The 19515-nt window shown below is 38.0% G+C and overlaps 2 protein-coding genes across 2 annotated transcripts in view; one reads left to right on the plus strand and one right to left on the minus strand.

Moving 5' to 3' along the window:
* Positions 1–5403, plus strand: part of LOC110448191 (glucose-6-phosphate isomerase-like) — a 34990-nt gene extending 29587 nt beyond the window's left edge. The window contains exons 16-17 of the mRNA XM_021494312.1: positions 1935–2001; positions 2541–5403. Of these exons, the coding sequence (XP_021349987.1) occupies positions 1935–2001; positions 2541–2658 (185 nt within the window). The 3' untranslated portion in view covers positions 2659–5403. The remainder of the gene's footprint in view (positions 1–1934; positions 2002–2540) is intronic.
* Positions 5404–7567: 2164 nt separating this feature from the next.
* Positions 7568–19309, minus strand: LOC110448193 (cytochrome c1, heme protein, mitochondrial-like; the record flags this gene model as incomplete). Its single annotated transcript, XM_021494314.1, has 7 exons — positions 7568–7903; positions 10579–10679; positions 11389–11536; positions 13640–13810; positions 14211–14337; positions 18302–18456; positions 19238–19309. Coding segments are annotated over 7 exons (915 nt in total), but the record flags the coding sequence as incomplete, so codon positions are not given.
* Positions 19310–19515: the final 206 nt, after the last annotated feature.

Genomic DNA, 19515 nt, shown 5'->3' on the forward strand with positions numbered 1-19515 from the left:
AGATGTGTTTGAGATAATAGTGATACTTGCCCAGTTTAGATGTGCTGGAGATAATAGTGATACTTGCCCAGTTTAGATGTGTTTGAGATAATAGTGATACTTGCCCAGTTTAGATGTGTTGGAGATAATGGTGATATTTGTCCAGTTCAGATGTGTTTGAGATAATAGTGATACTTGCCCAGTTTAGATGTGTTTGAGATAATAGTGATATTTGTCCAGTTCAGATGTGTTTGAGATAATAGTGATACTTGCCCAGTTTAGATGTGTTTGAGATAATGGTGATACTTGCCTTTTTCAAACTTGTTTGAGTTCATAGTTAATTCCTATTTAATGTGATAAACTACAATACTATAATCAATGACTAAATAAATTAGGATTTCTATATTGAAATAGCTCAGTATCAGTACATAGCCAAAATTAGTATAAACTCATTCTCCCCAGTAATTTCATAATGAACTATTCCAACCTTTGAATTGGAAGAGCTCAAATGTGTCTTCAGGGGTGAAAGTTAAAAGAGTTACCTTTATGACTGTGACAGAAACCTCCTTTCCAAGATTTCCATGCTTAACACGTAAAACACTTTTGCAGCATGGTCATTTTTACTTTATTGATTGATTTATGACACATATTTATATATAATATGAACAAGGGATACAAGAATGCAGATGTAAGTTGTCTGATTTACTTGCTATAAATGTTAGTTGAAAAATGACTTTATGGAGTTTGAGAGAAATTACAGGTTCAATGATAACACGTTCCATCAAGTTGGTACTGTTTGAGAGAAATTACAGGTTCAATGATAACACGTTCCATCAAGTTGGTACTGTTTGAGAGAAATTACAGGTTCAATGATAACACGTTCCATCAAGTTGGTACTGTTTGAGAGAAATTACAGGTTCAATGATAACACGTTCCATCAAGTTGGTACTGTTTGAGAGAAATTACAGGTTCAATGATAACACGTTCCATCAAGTTGGTACTGTTTGAGAGAAATTACAGGTTCAATGATAACACGTTCCATCAAGTTGGTACTGTTTGAGAGAAATTACAGGTTCAATGATAACACGTTCCATCAAGTTGGTACTGTTTGAGAGAAATTACAGGTTCAATGATAACACGTTCCATCAAGTTGGTACTGTTTGAGAGAAATTACAGGTTCAATGATAACACGTTCCATCAAGTTGGTACTGTTTGAGAGAAATTACAGGTTCAATGATAACACGTTCCATCAAGTTGGTACTGTTTGAGAGAAATTACAGGTTCAATGATAACACGTTCCATCAAGTTGGTACTGTTTGAGAGAAATTACAGGTTCAATGATAACACGTTCCATCAAGTTGGTACTGTTTGAGAGAAATTACAGGTTCAATGATAACACGTTCCATCAAGTTGGTACTGTTTGAGAGAAATTACAGGTTCAATGATAACACGTTCCATCAAGTTGGTACTGTTTGAGAGAAATTACAGGTTCAATGATAACACGTTCCATCAAGTTGGTACTGTTTGAGAGAAATTACAGGTTCAATGATAACACGTTCCATCAAGTTGGTACTGTTTGAGAGAAATTACAGGTTCAATGATAACACGTTCCATCAAGTTGGTACTGTTTGAGAGAAATTACAGGTTCAATGATAACACGTTCCATCAAGTTGGTACTGTTTGAGAGAAATTACAGGTTCAATGATAACACGTTCCATCAAGTTGGTACTGTTTGAGAGAAATTACAGGTTCAATGATAACACGTTCCATCAAGTTGGTACTGTTTGAGAGAAATTACAGGTTCAATGATAACACGTTCCATCAAGTTGGTACTGTTTGAGAGAAATTACAGGTTCAATGATAACACGTTCCATCAAGTTGGTACTGTTTGANTATTGTCTTATATATAGTGATTAGGGTACCATTGTCTTATGTCTAGTGATTATTTGTTGCAGCCATGTACGAACATAAAATCTTTGTACAAGGAACGATCTGGGACATCAACTCGTATGACCAATGGGGGTAAGTTCACTAGACATGGCCTCTGATTGTTGATAATATGGCCATGTGACATGGACTAATAACTCATGATTAACATTTATATTATCAACAGCCGAGTGTGTCCATGTCCTAAGTTCTGTCATTATAAGCCTGTTGGAGTGCTTGTCTCTGTCTATGTAATGGGCTAGGCTATAATTCATTCTGAAAGCAAAGCTAAGCTGATTATTGTGAGCAATCAAGAGGCTTCTGGAGAAATTTCTGTATCAAAAATGAACAAGAGGCTACAATCTGTTAAGAGCAGAGCTTAATACCAGTAAGCGCCACCCCACAATTCTCCCCGGACTCGTACACAAAATGTACAAGTTTAGGTAAGAGTACCTATATTAGATAGGTCTGTAACAAAGTGATGCACAGACATTTTGATATAGTGCGTACCTATGGACTGATAAACATGAAAACTATGAAACAGTCATTTATAAATATTAGGGCCATCTTCGTTACTCATCATACCATCATTTCTAAAAGGGATGATCTTTATGTGCAATGCTTGTTTGTTATAGAGTTGAACTGGGTAAACAACTGGCCAAAGTGATCCAGCCCGAGTTAGCTGGGAAGGACCTGGTGTCCAGTCACGATTCCTCAACCAACGGTCTCATAAACTTCATCAAGTCACACTAAAAACATCAGAGGTCAAGGTCGTAATCCTACCCAGGGTCAAGGTCACCAGCCTGTCACTGATCAAGGTCACATGGAACACTGGATTACCTCCCTTAGACTTTATATTAGGCCCATTTGTTCAAAGTTTTAATAGCTGAAACAAAACAACTGTCAAAGTGGAAGGTTTTGTGAAGTTGACATTCTTCATAAAAATTGCATTTATTAAAGCTGCTACAATACTGCCAACCGCAAATGTCCACACCACAAATAATTTGATGTGTGCAAACTAAACAAAAAGTTACTGTTTTACAGTATCTGGTGTATGACTGTGTAAATACAAGGGCTATATGAAACATTGATAAACTGGGCCCTTAATAACTGTCAAAGGGTACCGAATCTCAAAATACATTGGACGGTTTGATACTTTATACAGATATGTGGAAGTTGTTGTTCAAAAATAAATTTCAGCCTCATATTGACATTTTGTGCCGCATGAAGTATATGTGTTAACTTGAAGAAATAAAAATTATTCAGTTATGTTATAGCTTAACCTCCGGACTGTTTCAATAATAAGTGTAGGTGAGGGGGTGGGAGGCACTTTTTCAGGGACCCCACCACCCATGAAATATCAAAATTGTTTAAATATCAGGAATGGCAGGCAGAGCTGGATATAAACCCATCACCAATAACATATCGACATATGTGCCTCCCACCTCCCCCAGACAATTACATGTTGTATAGCCCTAACCTGATATCAGTTCAGGAACCACTAGGTAAGCTACTGAACTGGAAGGTTTGAATGTTTACCTTACATGTCATTCCTTGAAGAAAAATCAAAATCAAATTACATTTAATAAAGATCCTCTATCTCAGACCAGTAGCAGTACTGTGTAATGATTGAAAATGTATTTTCATGTCTAATAAAAAAAATAAGACTTGAAAAGAGTGAAATCATGTAGAAAATGTGAAAAAGGCTGGATATTCTGTTCACAATTTTAAAAGATTGTGAAATTTAATGATGTGGGATGGAATGTTATTATATTTTCATTGGATGAAATCTGTCAAAGAACTGCTGTGAACTGTTATACTTCTGGCCCTGTTTATGTCCTCTAAGTTTGAAAAGAAGGTAAAAGTCAACAAATACCAGAAAGTAAATTGTAACTTAAAAAACAAACAACTATGGTATAGCCTTCGAACCATGAACTTGTGCACCAGTTAGAGCTAGTCTCCTTAAAAATAGAACAAGTTTTATGAATTATTTACTTTTTACATACAATGATGGTAATCATTGGGAAATCACTCAGTTCCAGAGGTTAGCCATGTGTGCATTAAGACGGGAGACCGGGTAAATTCTGTTCGAAAGACCAGAGGACAAAAATTTGGAGGGCTGAAATTATAGTGGTTTGGATTGTCGCAGGAAAAAGGTGCAATTTTGAATTAAGATATGAAACCAATTTTGTTCTGTTTGTATATTTGTTTTAATGTAAACCTCTTACATATAGTTTGATGACCTTGTTTTGATTTGTAGCCTGCCATGTTAAGCGTTATATGTACATGTCAAGTCTCGCTCTAATAAATGTTTATATCAAACCAATTTGTATGGGCTGTAAAAAGATCTGGTTAGTAGACACAATGTATTCCTCCTCCTGTTGGTGTCGTTTGTCATCAGAAGATCGGTGGGATTGGACCATCTGGGTCATTAGGGAAAAAAACGATTTAAGTTCAACATATATTTGATATGGAGGAAAATTTGAGTTTTAAGAAGAAAAGTGATATTAGCCAAAATGTGATGTTAGCTAGCATGACAATAAGTGGATTTGTTAAGTTTTGTATTGATAAAATGTTTTAGTTTTGGGGTTCTTTATTTACATAGTAAAAACGTAGCTGAAAATATGTCTATTTTCTGGATGTGTTATGTTGGAAATTCTGATAGGGTTGTAACTTCAATCTACAGCTTATTTTAATGTTAATCCTGGTTTCTGTTTTTGTAGTTTTATACAAATAGTAACATTCAATTTGAAACAGTGAAATCAGCAATGTTAAATGGGCGATAGCGAGTGACTAGGCAGTCTGTTTTGTTTGTGTTTATGCTTCATTTTGAATATTTTGGTACATACTTTACTACATGTATAAAAAAAGATTTACGCAACTTAAGAACAATTAAGAAAAGTTACTATAAAAGAATTGATGTGACTTATTATAACAAAAGAAACATGCTTTAGTTTCAATTCACAAATTGCATAACTCATTCCCCCCTGAAGACACATTTGAACCCTTCCTATTCAAAGATTGGAATAGTTCATTTTGAAATTTCAGGGGTGAATGAGTTTAGATGTTATTTCAATATTGAGAATTAGTTTATCTTTACATAAAAGAAGGGAGAGACAATGGCTTCAGTTTATGTGGTGCAAATTATTATCTGGCTTTACTTGGTGCAAATATATGTCTGTAATTACGTGGTTCAAATGATGTGTGGTGCTTCTTTGTGCAAATAATGTCTTATATAACGTTGTGCAAATAGAGATATATACTTGTCTCGTAGTAAGTGGTGAGCAAGTTTGTGATGTCAACTATTTATGTTCCCGAGTTCTGATAACAGAATGATAGGGTTTGTGTATGGTAAAACTATAATGGTGTCGCTTAAAACTTCTAAATCTGTCTTGAATTATATATAGGTACTAACATACATTTCATAAAGTCCCAATGCAAGTAATTATGTGTATTGATTTATAATCTGGAAATAAAATCAAATGTTAGCGCATCGTGTGGGCTGGTTTTGTTTTTGTATGCCCATCAAAAAGTTTGGTGGCCCTAGTAAATGAATCTGGTGTTTATACTTAAAGAAATTATGACCAACATTCACATTCACACCAAGTGTCTTAAGGATGTACTCTCCTGAGGTTTCAATCACGTTCAAGTCTCGTTTTGATCTGGTGAAACAGGTTTTTGTAATATTTAACAAATTATGATCAAGTTTATTAGCAAACACGCATCTGAAAAATTTGTCAAAAAACTAGATCCCTGTTGTTTGTAGACCTTTTTTACAAAAATTAAAAAAAAATACCAAGTAGGTGGCCATTTTGATAATGGGTATTATTGTGTATTTCTTGCGCTTCAAAAAAGGAAAAAAATACTTTTTTTGACACTAGATTGATCACTTAAATTGTCATTGTGTTGCAATTTTTAATTGTAGCAGGTTCAATTTTGCTGTACAACTTTATTATGTTTAATATGATAAAAAAAATATGCAACAAACTGGAAAATTATACATTTAATATTGATATTTTTTTTTACATATTTAGTGTAACTTGAGCACTTTTGATTTTTGACCCTGAAAAAGGTAAAAAATAACACATGATAATGGGACAAAAAAAGAAGCACACTGACCCCCTATTTTTGTGGATGTTTTAGAAAGAGAAACACATTTTATTTTAATTCATTAAATATTAAAAAAAGTTTAATAGCAGAACTTTTTATATCAAGCATTTAATCTGCAAAAAATGGTAAAAATGAGTATTTTTTCATTAAGGGGCAACTAAAACCGGCTTTCCGAGTTAAAAGAATAAGATTAAGAAATTTTACTTCCATATAATTTAAAAGAAAATAATATTTTCATCAATTCTACAAACATTCCTACATATCTGATAACACACTTGGAAGAAATTGTATGAATTTGTTCTGCAAGTGGTCAAAACCCAAAAATCACCTAAAATCACGTTGTGTTTAATCGGTTTTTTTGACCGATCATAGCTCAAAACGAACACACGGACATCTGTTTTTTTTTGCATTTTCTACTATGCCATTAACTCCCTTTTTCAACAAAAGGCCCATGGGCCTTAACGGCCACCTGATATATTTAAACAGAGAGTTGATTTTGTTTTTAACACGAACAGAAATATTATTCATAGTGACAAAAAACAATAAAACCACCTTATTCAATATCTAGCATACAGATTTAGACTAAAAAGTATTTGAAACTAGCACCTCTGATTCTAACCAAGGAAAATGAAGAAATTTTAGCACACTGACTCCTTTGGGCCCCACCCTACAGCCCATGGGGGTAGGGCTGGCTCAAAATTTTCATAGTATCAAACTGTCAACTCAAGGTTATAATTCCAATCAAGTTATTAACATGTAATATTCAAAGTATCATTTGCCATTATAAACCATAATGAATTTTGCCCCCCTCCTTCCCCAGGGGGTAAATGTGAGACCCTAGCTGATCATAAACCTTAAGACCCTTCCATCTATGAAGAGTATTTGATTCTACCATATCTTGGTCTGGAGAAGAAGCTTTTTGAAATTTCAGTCAATTCAACCCTTTTTGGCCACACCCATCAGCCTCGGGGGTTCAGTCAGGGCTCATATGTGCATACCATCAAACTGCTACCCAATACTGATAATGCTAACCTAAATTGAATTACTTCCAATGGAAATTAAACAAATGTTGGTCCAAAATGTGATTTCCTTATATAAACTATAGTAAAGTTTATCCCCTGCCCAGGGGGAAACATGAGACCCCAGGGTCAAGAAATTCACAGTTTTGGTAAAGCACCTTAAGACCCTTCTATCTATGAAGAGTATTTGATTCTACCATATCTGGGTCTTGAGAAGAAGATTTTTGAATTTTTTGTCAATTTGACCCTTTTTTGCCTCGCCCCTCAGGCCCCTGGGGGCTGGAGACCAAACCGGCCCCTATTTTTGTTGACCTTTGGCCATGGAAGGTTTCTGCAAACTTTCATTGAAATTGGTTCCGGGGTTTTGGAGAAGAAGTCGCGATAGGTCACTTGAGACTTTGTCTCAGGTGACCTAAAAATCCATATAAGAAAAAAAGTTTAATACAGGATTTTTTTGACTAGTCAGAGGTGTACATCCTTAAGACATATTACAAGCTATTCTTTTAGTATCAGTAAGAATACAAAGCACAAAATAAGACAAAAACATTTATTCATTCAACGCTTCAACTAAAATAATGTACACATTTTCTGGACTTCAATATTAAAAGTTATCTCTTCAAACAATTGTTCTTACTGATGTTTATAAATATATGAAATCACGTGAAATATTGTCCACAGTCACACTTGTGTTTGTCCAGCTGAGTCACTGTCAATGGCTGCTGGTCGGCCTATTTTTTGTCCACTGGGAAAAGTTTAGTCTTCTTGATAGGTGTTCTCTTCAGACCAAGTGCCATTGACTTCAGGTAGGAAAATTTATGTCGTTTGTAGTAATATGCTACGATGGTGAATATAAGGAAAAGAGGTATTGCCTGAAAACAGAAGAAAAAGTCAATGATAGGTGGCTTATTGGTGCATTCTTAAGATTGTGGCTTATTGCAATTGGTGCATTCTTAAGATTGTGGCTTATTGCAATTGGTGCATTCTTAAGATTCAAACTCGTACTGTATACCAGGAAAAGTCAATGATAGGTGGCTTATTGGTGCATTCTTAAGACTCAATCACCCTTTTCCTGTAAAATCCATGTTTGTCCAGAGTTAATTTCATCCTTTACAAGTGATTACTATATATGACCTGGTGTGTACTAATATTCACTGTCATGATAAATTTGCCCTCATTTGGGAGCCTGAAAAGGCGACATTAAACTTGACAAAAGATTCCCGGTGTACAGTATTTAGTGTGTAGATTTGGATCATTTTTTCTCTCTCATTTCCAGTAAGTAGATACTTAATATACAAAATCTTTGGTGCATTGAAAACTAAAGAATAAAAAAGAAAAAACCTTTTCTAGATAATAGTTTCAGCATTATAATATTGTAGAAAGGTGCATGGGTTTTTATTTTTTCTGAAATTGTATTAAATATTGTGACAGTACATTTATTGAAGATACAAACAGCTTTTTTAGTTGGTCCCTTAAGTTTTTTCCCTTACTATAAAAATCCAGATTTTCATTTCTCTTTCCTGTTTGTATGTTATACAATCCAATCTCCAAATACACAGGCTAAAACTGTTAAACAGCGCCGACAAATGCAACCAGATGTGAATAACCTCATTCATAATATCTGTAACAGGTGTTTGTTTTTCAAGTTGCACAGTAGTTTCACCAACTGACCAAGCTATGAAGACCCAGATTTAAATGTAATAAGTATACATGCTTGCTGACCAAGCTATGAAGACCCAGATTTAATTGTAATAAGTATACATGCTCGCTGACCAAGATATGAAGACCCAGATTTAATTGTAATAAGTACACACGCTTGCTGCCTAAGCTATGAAGACCCAGATTTATTGTAATAAGTATACATGCTTGCTGACCAAGATATGAAGACCCAGATTTAATTGTAATAAGAACACACGCTTGCTGCCTAAGCTATGAAGACCCAGATTTAATTGTAATAAGAACACACGCTTGCTGCCTAAGCTATGAAGACCCAGATTTAATTGTAATAAGAACACACGCTTGCTGCCTAAGCTATGAAGACCCAGATTTAATTGTAATAGGTATACATGCTTGCTGACCAAGCTATGAATTGAAATAAGTATACATGCTTGCTGACCAAACTATGAAGACCCAGATTTAATTGTAATAAGTAGACATGCTTGCTGACCAAACTATGAAGACCCAGATTTAACTGCATAAGTATACATGCTTGCTGACCAAGCTATGAATTGAAATAAGTATACATGCTTGCTGACCAAACTATGAAGACCCAGATTTAATTGGAATGAGTATACATGCTTGCTGACGAAGCTATGAAGGCCCAGATTTAATTGTAATAAGTACACACGCTTGCTGCCTAAGCTATGAAGACCCAGATTTAATTGTAATAAGAACACACGCTTGCTGCCTAAGCTATGAAGACCCAGATTTAATTGTAATAGGTATACATGCTTGCTGACCAAGCTATGAAGACCCAGATTTAATTGTAATAGGTATACATGCTTGCTGACCAAGCTATGAAGACCCAGATTTAATTGTAATAAGGATACATGCTTGCTGACGAAGCTATGAAGGCCCAGATTTAATTGTAATAAGTACACACGCTGGCTGCCTAAGCTATGAAGACCCAGATTTATTGTAATAAGTATAAATGCTTGCTGACCAAGATATGAAGACCCAGATTTAATTGTAATAGGTATACATGCTTGCTGACCAAGCTATGAATTGTAATAAGTATACATGCTTGCTGCCCAAACTATGAAGACCCAGATTTAATTGGAATGAGTATACATGCTTGCTGACGAAGCTATGAAGGCCCAGATTTAATTGTAATAAGTACACACGCTGGCTGCCTAAGCTATGAAGACCCAGATTTAATTGTAATAAGTTCACACGCTTGCTGCCTAAGCTATGAAGACCCAGATTTAATTGTAATAGGTATACATGCTTGCTGACCAAGCTATGAAGACCCAGATTTAATTATAATAAGTACACACGCTTGCTGCCTAAGCTATGAAGACCCAGATTTAATTGTAATAGGTATACATGCTTGCTGACCAAGCTATGAATTGAAATAAGTATACATGCTTGCTGACCAAACTATGAAGACCCAGATTTAATTGAAATAAGTATACATGCTTGCTGACCAAACTATGAAGACCCAGATTTAATTGAAATAAGTATACATGCTTGCTGACCAAACTATGAAGACCCAGATTTAACTGCATAAGTATACATGCTTGCTGACCAAGATATGAAGACCCAGATTGAATTGTAATAAGTACACACGCTTGCTGCCTAAGCTATGAAGACCCAGATTTATTGTAATAAGTATACATGCTTGCTGACCAAACTATGAAGACCCAGATTTAATTGTAATAAGTATACATGCTTGCACTGAATTGCTGAACACCAGTTGACTGTCTTCCTGGCCCCACTTCCCCACTATCTGGAGGCCCCCTGCGGCACACATTACCTTGTAACTGACCCATGATTGCCATTACCCTTTTACCTACATCAGTAACTCAAAGGCAACGTATGACAATACCTTTATTCCCCAAACCTTCCTCTCATCAAACTCGGGCTCACCGACCCACTTGAGGAAGGTGATGACGTCCTTCGCTAACTGACTCTTGGTGGCAGGTGTTCCTGAAATCAAATATACATCCTGTTAATCCGACACACAGGGAGGTACAATATTAAGTATACATCCTGTTAATCCGACACACAGGGAGGTACGATATTTATTAAATATACATCCTGTTAATCAGACACACAGGGAGGTACGATGTTTATTAAATATACATCCTGTTAATCAGACACACAGGGAGTTTTAACCCACAGGCAGAGATTTTGAACAACTCTTAATATTTGAAACCCTCACTAGCTGTGATTTAATACTAGTCCTGAGTATATTCACAGACTATTGGAATTGCAAACCTCTGGTACCAATACATCAGACAATATCTCATCAACATCAAAACATGTCTTGCCTGTGCCCCGCTTTGACCATCAATGCACATGTCAATTTTGGTTGGTCTAGCACTTATATAGTTTCAGAGAAAATAACTTAAATGCAAAAACTTAATGTTGATGGAGATGCCGACAAAGTCAATGGACCATGAAAGGTAGGCCACATCCAGCATTTGATGCATGGGTTGAGATGTACTATCCAAGATGCATCTATTGTCCAAGTTTGGTTGGTCTAGCACTTATACTTTAAGTGAAACTAACTTAAACGCAAAAACTTAATGTTGATGCTGTCGCCGGAAATGCAACACTTTAGTCTCGCTTCCGCTGGTGTTATATAGATCAATTGTGTTACGCCACATTATAACTAAGTTTGTATTACACTTACCATCCTCATATTGTATAACTTCATTGTAGAGAGGGGGAGCCATGGCTAAGACGCCTCCTGCAAAGTAAGGGTTATAATACTGGCCCTCGCCCAGTTCTAGTCCAGCTGGGGGGTCAGAGTATCCAGTCAGCAATGAGAAGATGTAGTCCTGAAATATTTTAAAAAGTAATGTTCTGATTTTGTTATCAGTTTATATTTCATATTTCCCTCAGCAAGGGAACTTATTCTTATAATGAAAAATTCACAGATCAATTGTAAAATTTGGAAGACAAGAAAAAATACATCCTTTTTTAGTGAAAAATAATTGTTGAATCTTTTTATTTTATTTTTGATAAAGTTTTGCAAGTAGGAGAAAACTACTCATTAGTAATAATCCTTATAATTTGTTTTGTTTTGTGTTTTGTAATTTTTTGCCTCCGCATAAGTGAGACATTTTCTAAGGGGAGGGACATAATAGTTTGAGGAAATATTTCATTTTCAATTTATTGAATAATTTCCCAAAACAATACCCAATACTTTAATTTTCTAAAAAATTATTTATGGAATTCGACTGATAAAATTGAAATGAGTGAAATATCATATTGCAACGTTTATTACACTCTCATTTTGTTTAATTCTTTAAGGCATCCTGATATAAATGGGAATAATATCTTAACTTAGTGAGTCATTTTTAGATAACATTTTCCACAATTTTTTTCGACAAATCCGGTTTTAGCAAATGTTATTGTCACTTAAGTTAGTAATTATTGTGGTGATAAATGGTTTTGGTAGTTGTTTGTTGTTAATTATAACAATGATTTCTCACATGGTTATCCAGATGTATTGTGGTCGTCAGAGATCTACCTCTGTGGCCTCTTTAGACATTACAATGAAGGACATATCTGGTGGTGCTGCCCCATTGACCTACCTCTGTGACCACGTTAGACAGTACAATGAAGGACATATCTGGTGGTGCTGCCCCATTGACCTACATATGTGGCCCTTTTAGACAGTACAATGGAGGACATATCTGGTGGTGCTGCCCCATTGACCTACCTCTGTGGCCACTTTAGACAGTACAATGAAGGACATATCTGGAGGTGCAGCCCCATTGACCTACCTCTGTGGCCTCTTTAGACAGTACAATGAAGGGCATATCTGGTGGGGCTGCCCCATTGACCTACCTCTGTGGCCTCTTTAGACAGTACAATGAAGGACATATCTGGTGGTGCTGCGCCATTGACCTACATATGTGGCCTCTTTAGACAGTACAATGAAGGGCATATCTGGTGGTGCTACCCCATTGACCTACCTCTGTGGCCTCTTTAGACAGTACAATGTAGGGCATATCTGGTGGTGCTGCCCCATTGACCTACATCTGTGGCCCTTTTAGACAGTACAATGGAGGACATATCTGGTGGTGCTCCCCCATTGACCTACCTCTGTGGCCACTTTAGACAGTACAATAAAGGACATATCTGGTGGTGCTGCCCAATTGACCCACCTCTGTGGCCTCTTTAGACAGTACAATGAAGAACATATCTGGTGGTGCTGCCCCATTGACCTACCTTTGTGGCCACTTTAGACAGTACAATGAAGGACATATCCGGTGGTGCTGCCCAATTGACCTACCTCTGTGGCCTCTTTATACATTACAATGAAGGACATATCTGGTGGTGCTGCCAAATTGACCTACCTCTGTGGCCACTTTAGACAGTACGATGAAGGACATATCTGGTGGTGCTGCCCCATTGCCCTACCTCTGTGGCCTCTTTAGACAGTACAGTGAAGGGCATATCTGGTGGTGCTGCCCCATTGACCTACATCTGTGGCCCTTTTAGACAGTACAATGGAGGACATATCTGGTGGTGCTCCCCCATTGACCTACCTCTGTGGCCACTTTAGACAGTACGATGAAGGACATATCTGGTGGTGCTGCCCCATTGCCCTACCTCTGTGGCCTCTTTAGACAGTACCATGAAGGGCATATCTGGTGGTGCTGCCCCATTGACCTACATCTGTGGCCCTTTTAGACAGTACAATGGAGGACATATCTGGTGGTGCTGCCCCATTGCCCTACCTCTGTGGCCACTTTAGACAGTACAATGTAGGACATATCTGGTGGTGCTGCCCAATTGACCTACCTCTGTGGTCTCTTTAGAAAGTACAATGAAGGACATATCTGGTGGTGCTGCCCAATTGACCTACCTCTGTGGTCTCTTTAGAAAGTACAATGAAGGACATATCTGGTGGTGCTGCCCCATTGACCTACCTCTGTGGCCTCTCTGGCCAGTACAATGAAGGACATATCTGGTGGTGCTGCCCCATTGTTAGCAGCCTGTGAAGCCTCTTTATTGGGATAGGGTGCGGGGAAAGGATCTAGAGATTTTCCGGGTCGTTCAAACATGTTCCCGTCTCTGTCTGGCCCATCCAATGTCATTATCTGTAGACAGGAAGCACAAGATAAATAAAACATTATCTGTAATGAAAATTTAAAAATGAATTTCAAGCACTTTAAAGCACATCTTTGCATTTCTCAGGTCTGAGATTTCAAATATAGGATATAGCACAAAACAAACTGTATCAGATTTCAAACATTTGAATTATTTATCTTTTACGATAAATCTAAATAAACAGACAAGTTCAACACTGAAACACACACAGAAATGGAAACAGTTTAATTGTCTCTTAATAATTTCAGCCCTATTTAATGATTATGAAAATATAGCACTTTCCTACATACACTTATTTTCCAGTCCTTTTTCCAACACTAACCTCAACTACAGCACTGAATGAACTACATGAACAATGTTCTGTATATCTGTGTGTATATAGGTACTCACTTCGGATGCCTCCTTTGCTACCCTCTTTGGGGACATGAAAGTATCAGCCATGTAACGATATCGCATCGCAGTTATACTGTGACAGGCCGCACACACCTGTTTATATACTTCGTAACCTCGGCGCACACTGAAAAGATAAAAATTCCCAACAGTCTTTAAATAATTATCCAAATTGTAACTATACTGTATGTGAATTTTATCTTTATATACATCCCAAAATCGTTCACATCAGTAACAGTCAGATACAAGGTTTACACCCGACACAAGTATATGATTCTGAGCACACTATTGGTACATTTTTCTTCTTGCTATCTGAAGTAGCCTATTTGTTAGTTTATTGTATCGATGTAAACATACAAATGACCAGTTGTTATGAACCTAACATTTGTGTTCTGTCTCTTTCATACATTTTTGTTGGGCAGTTACATTGATTGTACAGGAGTCTTACCAGTTCCCCATTGTCCTCCTGTGTCTATTATCAAGGATGAGTCATGATCAATTAGACAGTACCCTACCAGAAATGACACAACAGATTACCCTGATTACAAACATATGAAAGAATACGACCAATAACATTAAATTTTCTTAATATACATCAAACACCCAATGTCCAAGTTGTTGTTCATTAATTTCATAATTTTAGTCTCATTTCGGAAAGAATATGTTCAAATGGCAAGGAAATTTTCAGGATTAAATTTACAGTTCATTTTGAAAAATAGGCATTGATCATGATTATTAAATAAAATCGTTTTAATTAGGAATGGGTCCCATTATTGGCCTTGAAAATTCCCAAGATAAAGCCCTGATGTCCTGAATGATTGTTTATTTGTGAGTGTAATTATGATCGGATAGTGTAGGGTTTTCTGTTTCTCACTGAATCACTTGGATGTAATGCATGCAACAATGCAAAATAATTACAGAGATGAAACGGAACAATAATTTCACATTACTGTGCTTTGTGATAATTTTAGGTGAGCTGGTAGTCTTCCACTCAGGATTTAGAAGTCCCTACTTTCCGTAAGTGTGTAAACCATAACCCAGTCGTGTCCTGAGAATTGGGCAGCAATTTATTTAAGGACATACTTTGTCTTGTCCAAGGGACTCTTGAGACAGTCTTAGTTGGGGGATTTTACTTGTCGTGTCCACTGAACAGGACAGGGACGGATATTGTGACTAACCTTTGTCCACTGAACAGGGGATGGACTGATATTGTGACTAACCTTGGTCCACTGAACAGTACAGGGACTGATATTGTGACTAACCTTTGTCCACTGAACCTGATATTGTGACTAACCTTGGTCCACTGAACAGGACAGGGATGGATATTGTGACTAACCTTGGTCCACTGAACAGGGTATGGACTGATATTGTGACTAACCTTGGTCCACTGAACAGGGCAGGGACTGATATTGTGACTAACCTTGGTCCACTGAACAGGACAGGTATGGATATTGTGACTAACCTTGGTCCACTGAACGGGAGAGGGACTGATATTGTGACTAACCTTGGTCCACTAAACAGGACAGGGACTGATATTGTGACTAACCTTGGTCCACTGAACAGGAGAGGGACTGATATTGTGACTAACCTTGGTCCACTAAACAGGAGAGGGACTGATATTGTGACTAACCTTGGTCCACTGAACAGGACTGGGACTGATATTGTGACTACCCTTTGTCCACTGAACAGGGTAGGGACTGATATTGTGACTCACCTTTGTCCACTGAACAGAGTAGGGACTGATATTGTGAATAACCTTGGTCCATTGAACAGGATAGGGACTGATATTGTGACTGACCTTGGTCCACTAAACAGGAGACTGACTGATATTGTGACTAACCTTGGTCCGCTAAACAGGAGAGGGACTGATATTGTGACTCACCTTTGTCCACTGAACAGGGGAGGGACTGATATTGTGACTGACCTTGGTCCACTAAACAGGAGACTGACTGATATTGTGACTAACCTTTAATTTGTCCACTTAACAAGACAGGGACTGATATTGTGGCTACGATTTGTCCACTGAACAGGACAGGGATTGATATTGTGACTAACCTTGCTCCACTGAACAGGACAGGGATTGATATTGTGACTAACCTTGGTCCGCTAAACAGGAGAGGGACTGATAGTGTGACTAACCTTGGTCCACTAAACAGGAGACTGACTGATATTGTGACTAACTGTGACTTACCTTTGTCCACTGAACAGGACAAGGACTGATATTGTGACTAACTGTGACTTACCTTTGTCCACTGAACAGAGTAGGGACTGATATTGTGACTTACCTTTGTCCACTGAACAGAGTAGGGACTGATATTGTGACTACCCTTGGTCCACTGAACAGGAGAGGGACTGATATCGTGACTACCATTTGTCCACTGAACAGGGCAGGGACTGATATTGTGACTAGCCTTGGTCCACTGAACAGGGTATGGACTGATATTGTGACTAACATTTGTCCACTGAACAGGGTAGGGACTGATATCGTGCCTAACCTTTGTCCATTGAACCGGATAGGGACTGATATTGTGACTAACCTTTGTCCACTGAACAGGACAGGGACTGATTTTGTGACTTACCTTTGTCCACTGAACAGGGTAGGGACTGATATTGTGACTAACCTTTGTCCATTGAACAGGATAGGGACTGATATTGTGACTAACCTTGGTCCACTGAACAGGACAGGGACTGATATTGTGACTAACCTTGGTCCACTAAACAGGACAGGGACCTATATTGTGACTAACCTTGGTCCACTGAACAGGACAGGGACTGATATTGTGACTAACCTTTGTCCACTGAACAGGACAGGGACTGATATTGTGACTAACCTTTGTCCACTGAACAGGACAGGGACTGATATTGTGACTAACCTTTGTCCACTGAACAGGACAGGGACTGATATTGTGACTAACCTTTGTCCACTGAACAGGACAGGGACTGATATTGTGACTAACCTTTGTCCACTGAACAGGACAGGGACTGATATTGTGACTAACCTTTGTCCACTGAACAGGACAGGGACTGATATTGTGACTAACCTTTGTCCACTGAACAGGACAGGGACTGATATTGTGACTAACCTTTGTCCACTGAACAGGACAGGGACTGATATTGTGACTAACCTTTGTCCACTGAACAGGACAGGGACTGATATTGTGACTAACCTTTGTCCACTGAACAGGACAGGGACTGATATTGTGACTAACCTTGGTCCACTGAACAGGACAGGGACTGATATTGTGACTAACCTTGGTCCACTGAACAGGACAGGGACTGATATTGTGACTAACCTTGGTCCACTGAACAGGACAGGGACTGATATTGTGACTAACCTTGGTCCACTGAACAGGACAGGGACTGATATTGTGACTAACCTTGGTCCACTGAACAGGACAGGGACTGATATTGTGACTAACCTTGGTCCACTGAACAGGACAGGGACTGATATTGTGACTAACCTTGGTCCACTGAACAGGACAGGGACTGATATTGTGACTAACCTTGGTCCACTGAACAGGACAGGGACTGATATTGTGACTAACCTTGGTCCACTGAACAGGACAGGGACTGATATTGTGACTAACCTTGGTCCACTGAACAGGACAGGGACTGATATTGTGACTAACCTTGGTCCACTGAACAGGACAGGGACTGATATTGTGACTAACCTTGGTCCACTGAACAGGACAGGGACTGATATTGTGACTAATCTTGGTCCACTGAACAGGACAGGGACTGATATTGTGACTAACCTTGGTCCACTGAACAGGACAGGGACTGATATTGTGACTAACCTTGGTCCACTGAACAGGACAGGGATGGATATTGTGACTAATCTTGGTCCACTGAACAGGACAGGGACTGATATTGTGACTAATCTTGGTCCACTGAACAGGACAGGGACTGATATTGTGACTAACCTTGGTCCACTTAACAGGACAGGGACTGATATTGTGACTAACCTTGGTCCACTTAACAGGACAGGGACTGATATTGTGACTTACCGTTGTCCACTGAACAGGACAGGGACTGTTATTGTGACTAACCTTGGTCCACTTAACAGGACAGGGACTGATATTGTGACTTACCTTGCCATGTCCAAAGAAGCGAGTAAGGGTTTGTGACCCCAGGCATAATTAGGGGGATGTACTCCATGGACTGAGGCCGACACACCAGCAAACACCGCAGTACCTACTCCGATAGTCCCCACAACAGCTGACCCAACAGCAGTTTTAAGTAAAATCTGCAACAAGAAATTCAGACAATTTTTTTTGTGTATAATTCAATGACATGTATATATATAGTAGTGAGGGGGAAATATTATGTTTTATTACCCCTTTGAGAAAAATCTAGGAATCTGATTGGTTAAAAACTACAGTGTACCAAACCGCATTCGTAAATCTCAAGGGGTATACGAAAATCTCAGGGGGTATACGGTCATGTCACGTGATTCTCAGCAGTAATACGGTGGAATCACGTGCTTTTACAAGGGGTATACGGGTCACGTGTCTTTGTATCTTGCGGCCGGGCAATGGGAGACAACTCGCATTCGTCGTCTGCTTCCGGCGATGTTTACAAAATGACAAAACGTTTCGCTTCGCATACTGATGAGGAAATACTCGCCAAAAGGGCTAACTATGTGCCACAAAACACACAAAAGTCGAACAGACGAGCGGCAAACATGCTGAGGACGTATTTAAAAGAAAAGAATCAGGAAGAACAGTTCGAGGAATTTGATAAAACGAAACTAAATGAGGTAGATCTACTGTGCCATTTTTATCTTGACAACAGAAAAGTTGACGGGGAACTGTACAAAACCAATATAAAAGACTCAAAGGGGTAATAAATTCGTTACCCATTTTCCCTGCCAAAAATCCGTGTAACTAATAATATCACTTAATTACCTTCTGATATTATAATTAGCATGATAATTCTGATGTTATCAAGTACTAAATATTACTCTTAGCAAACAATTTTTTGCTTGTTGGAATGTTATACTGAAACTGCATACTACTAAGACTCACCGACTTCACTGACTTCTTCTGGACAAATTCCTTAAAAGTAGATGTCTGTGCCTGCAAAAGAACAAAGGATTTTTTAGAATTATTTTAAAAAGTAATAATTTATATATGAATGGTAATTATTCAGTCCTAGAATAGAGTTGTGAAGTAAACTTTAAATATTTTCATGGAGATGAAACTACAATGGATTAAAATTATTATTTTATAAAAGCCTGTTCTCATGCTACATTGGTAACAAAATAGTTATGGACTGTGTTGGGTGTATAACAGAATAGTTATGG

This window comes from Mizuhopecten yessoensis, unplaced genomic scaffold (genome assembly GCF_002113885.1).
Source record: "Mizuhopecten yessoensis strain PY_sf001 unplaced genomic scaffold, ASM211388v2 scaffold3901, whole genome shotgun sequence".
Taxonomy (NCBI): Eukaryota; Metazoa; Mollusca; class Bivalvia; order Pectinida; family Pectinidae; genus Mizuhopecten; species Mizuhopecten yessoensis.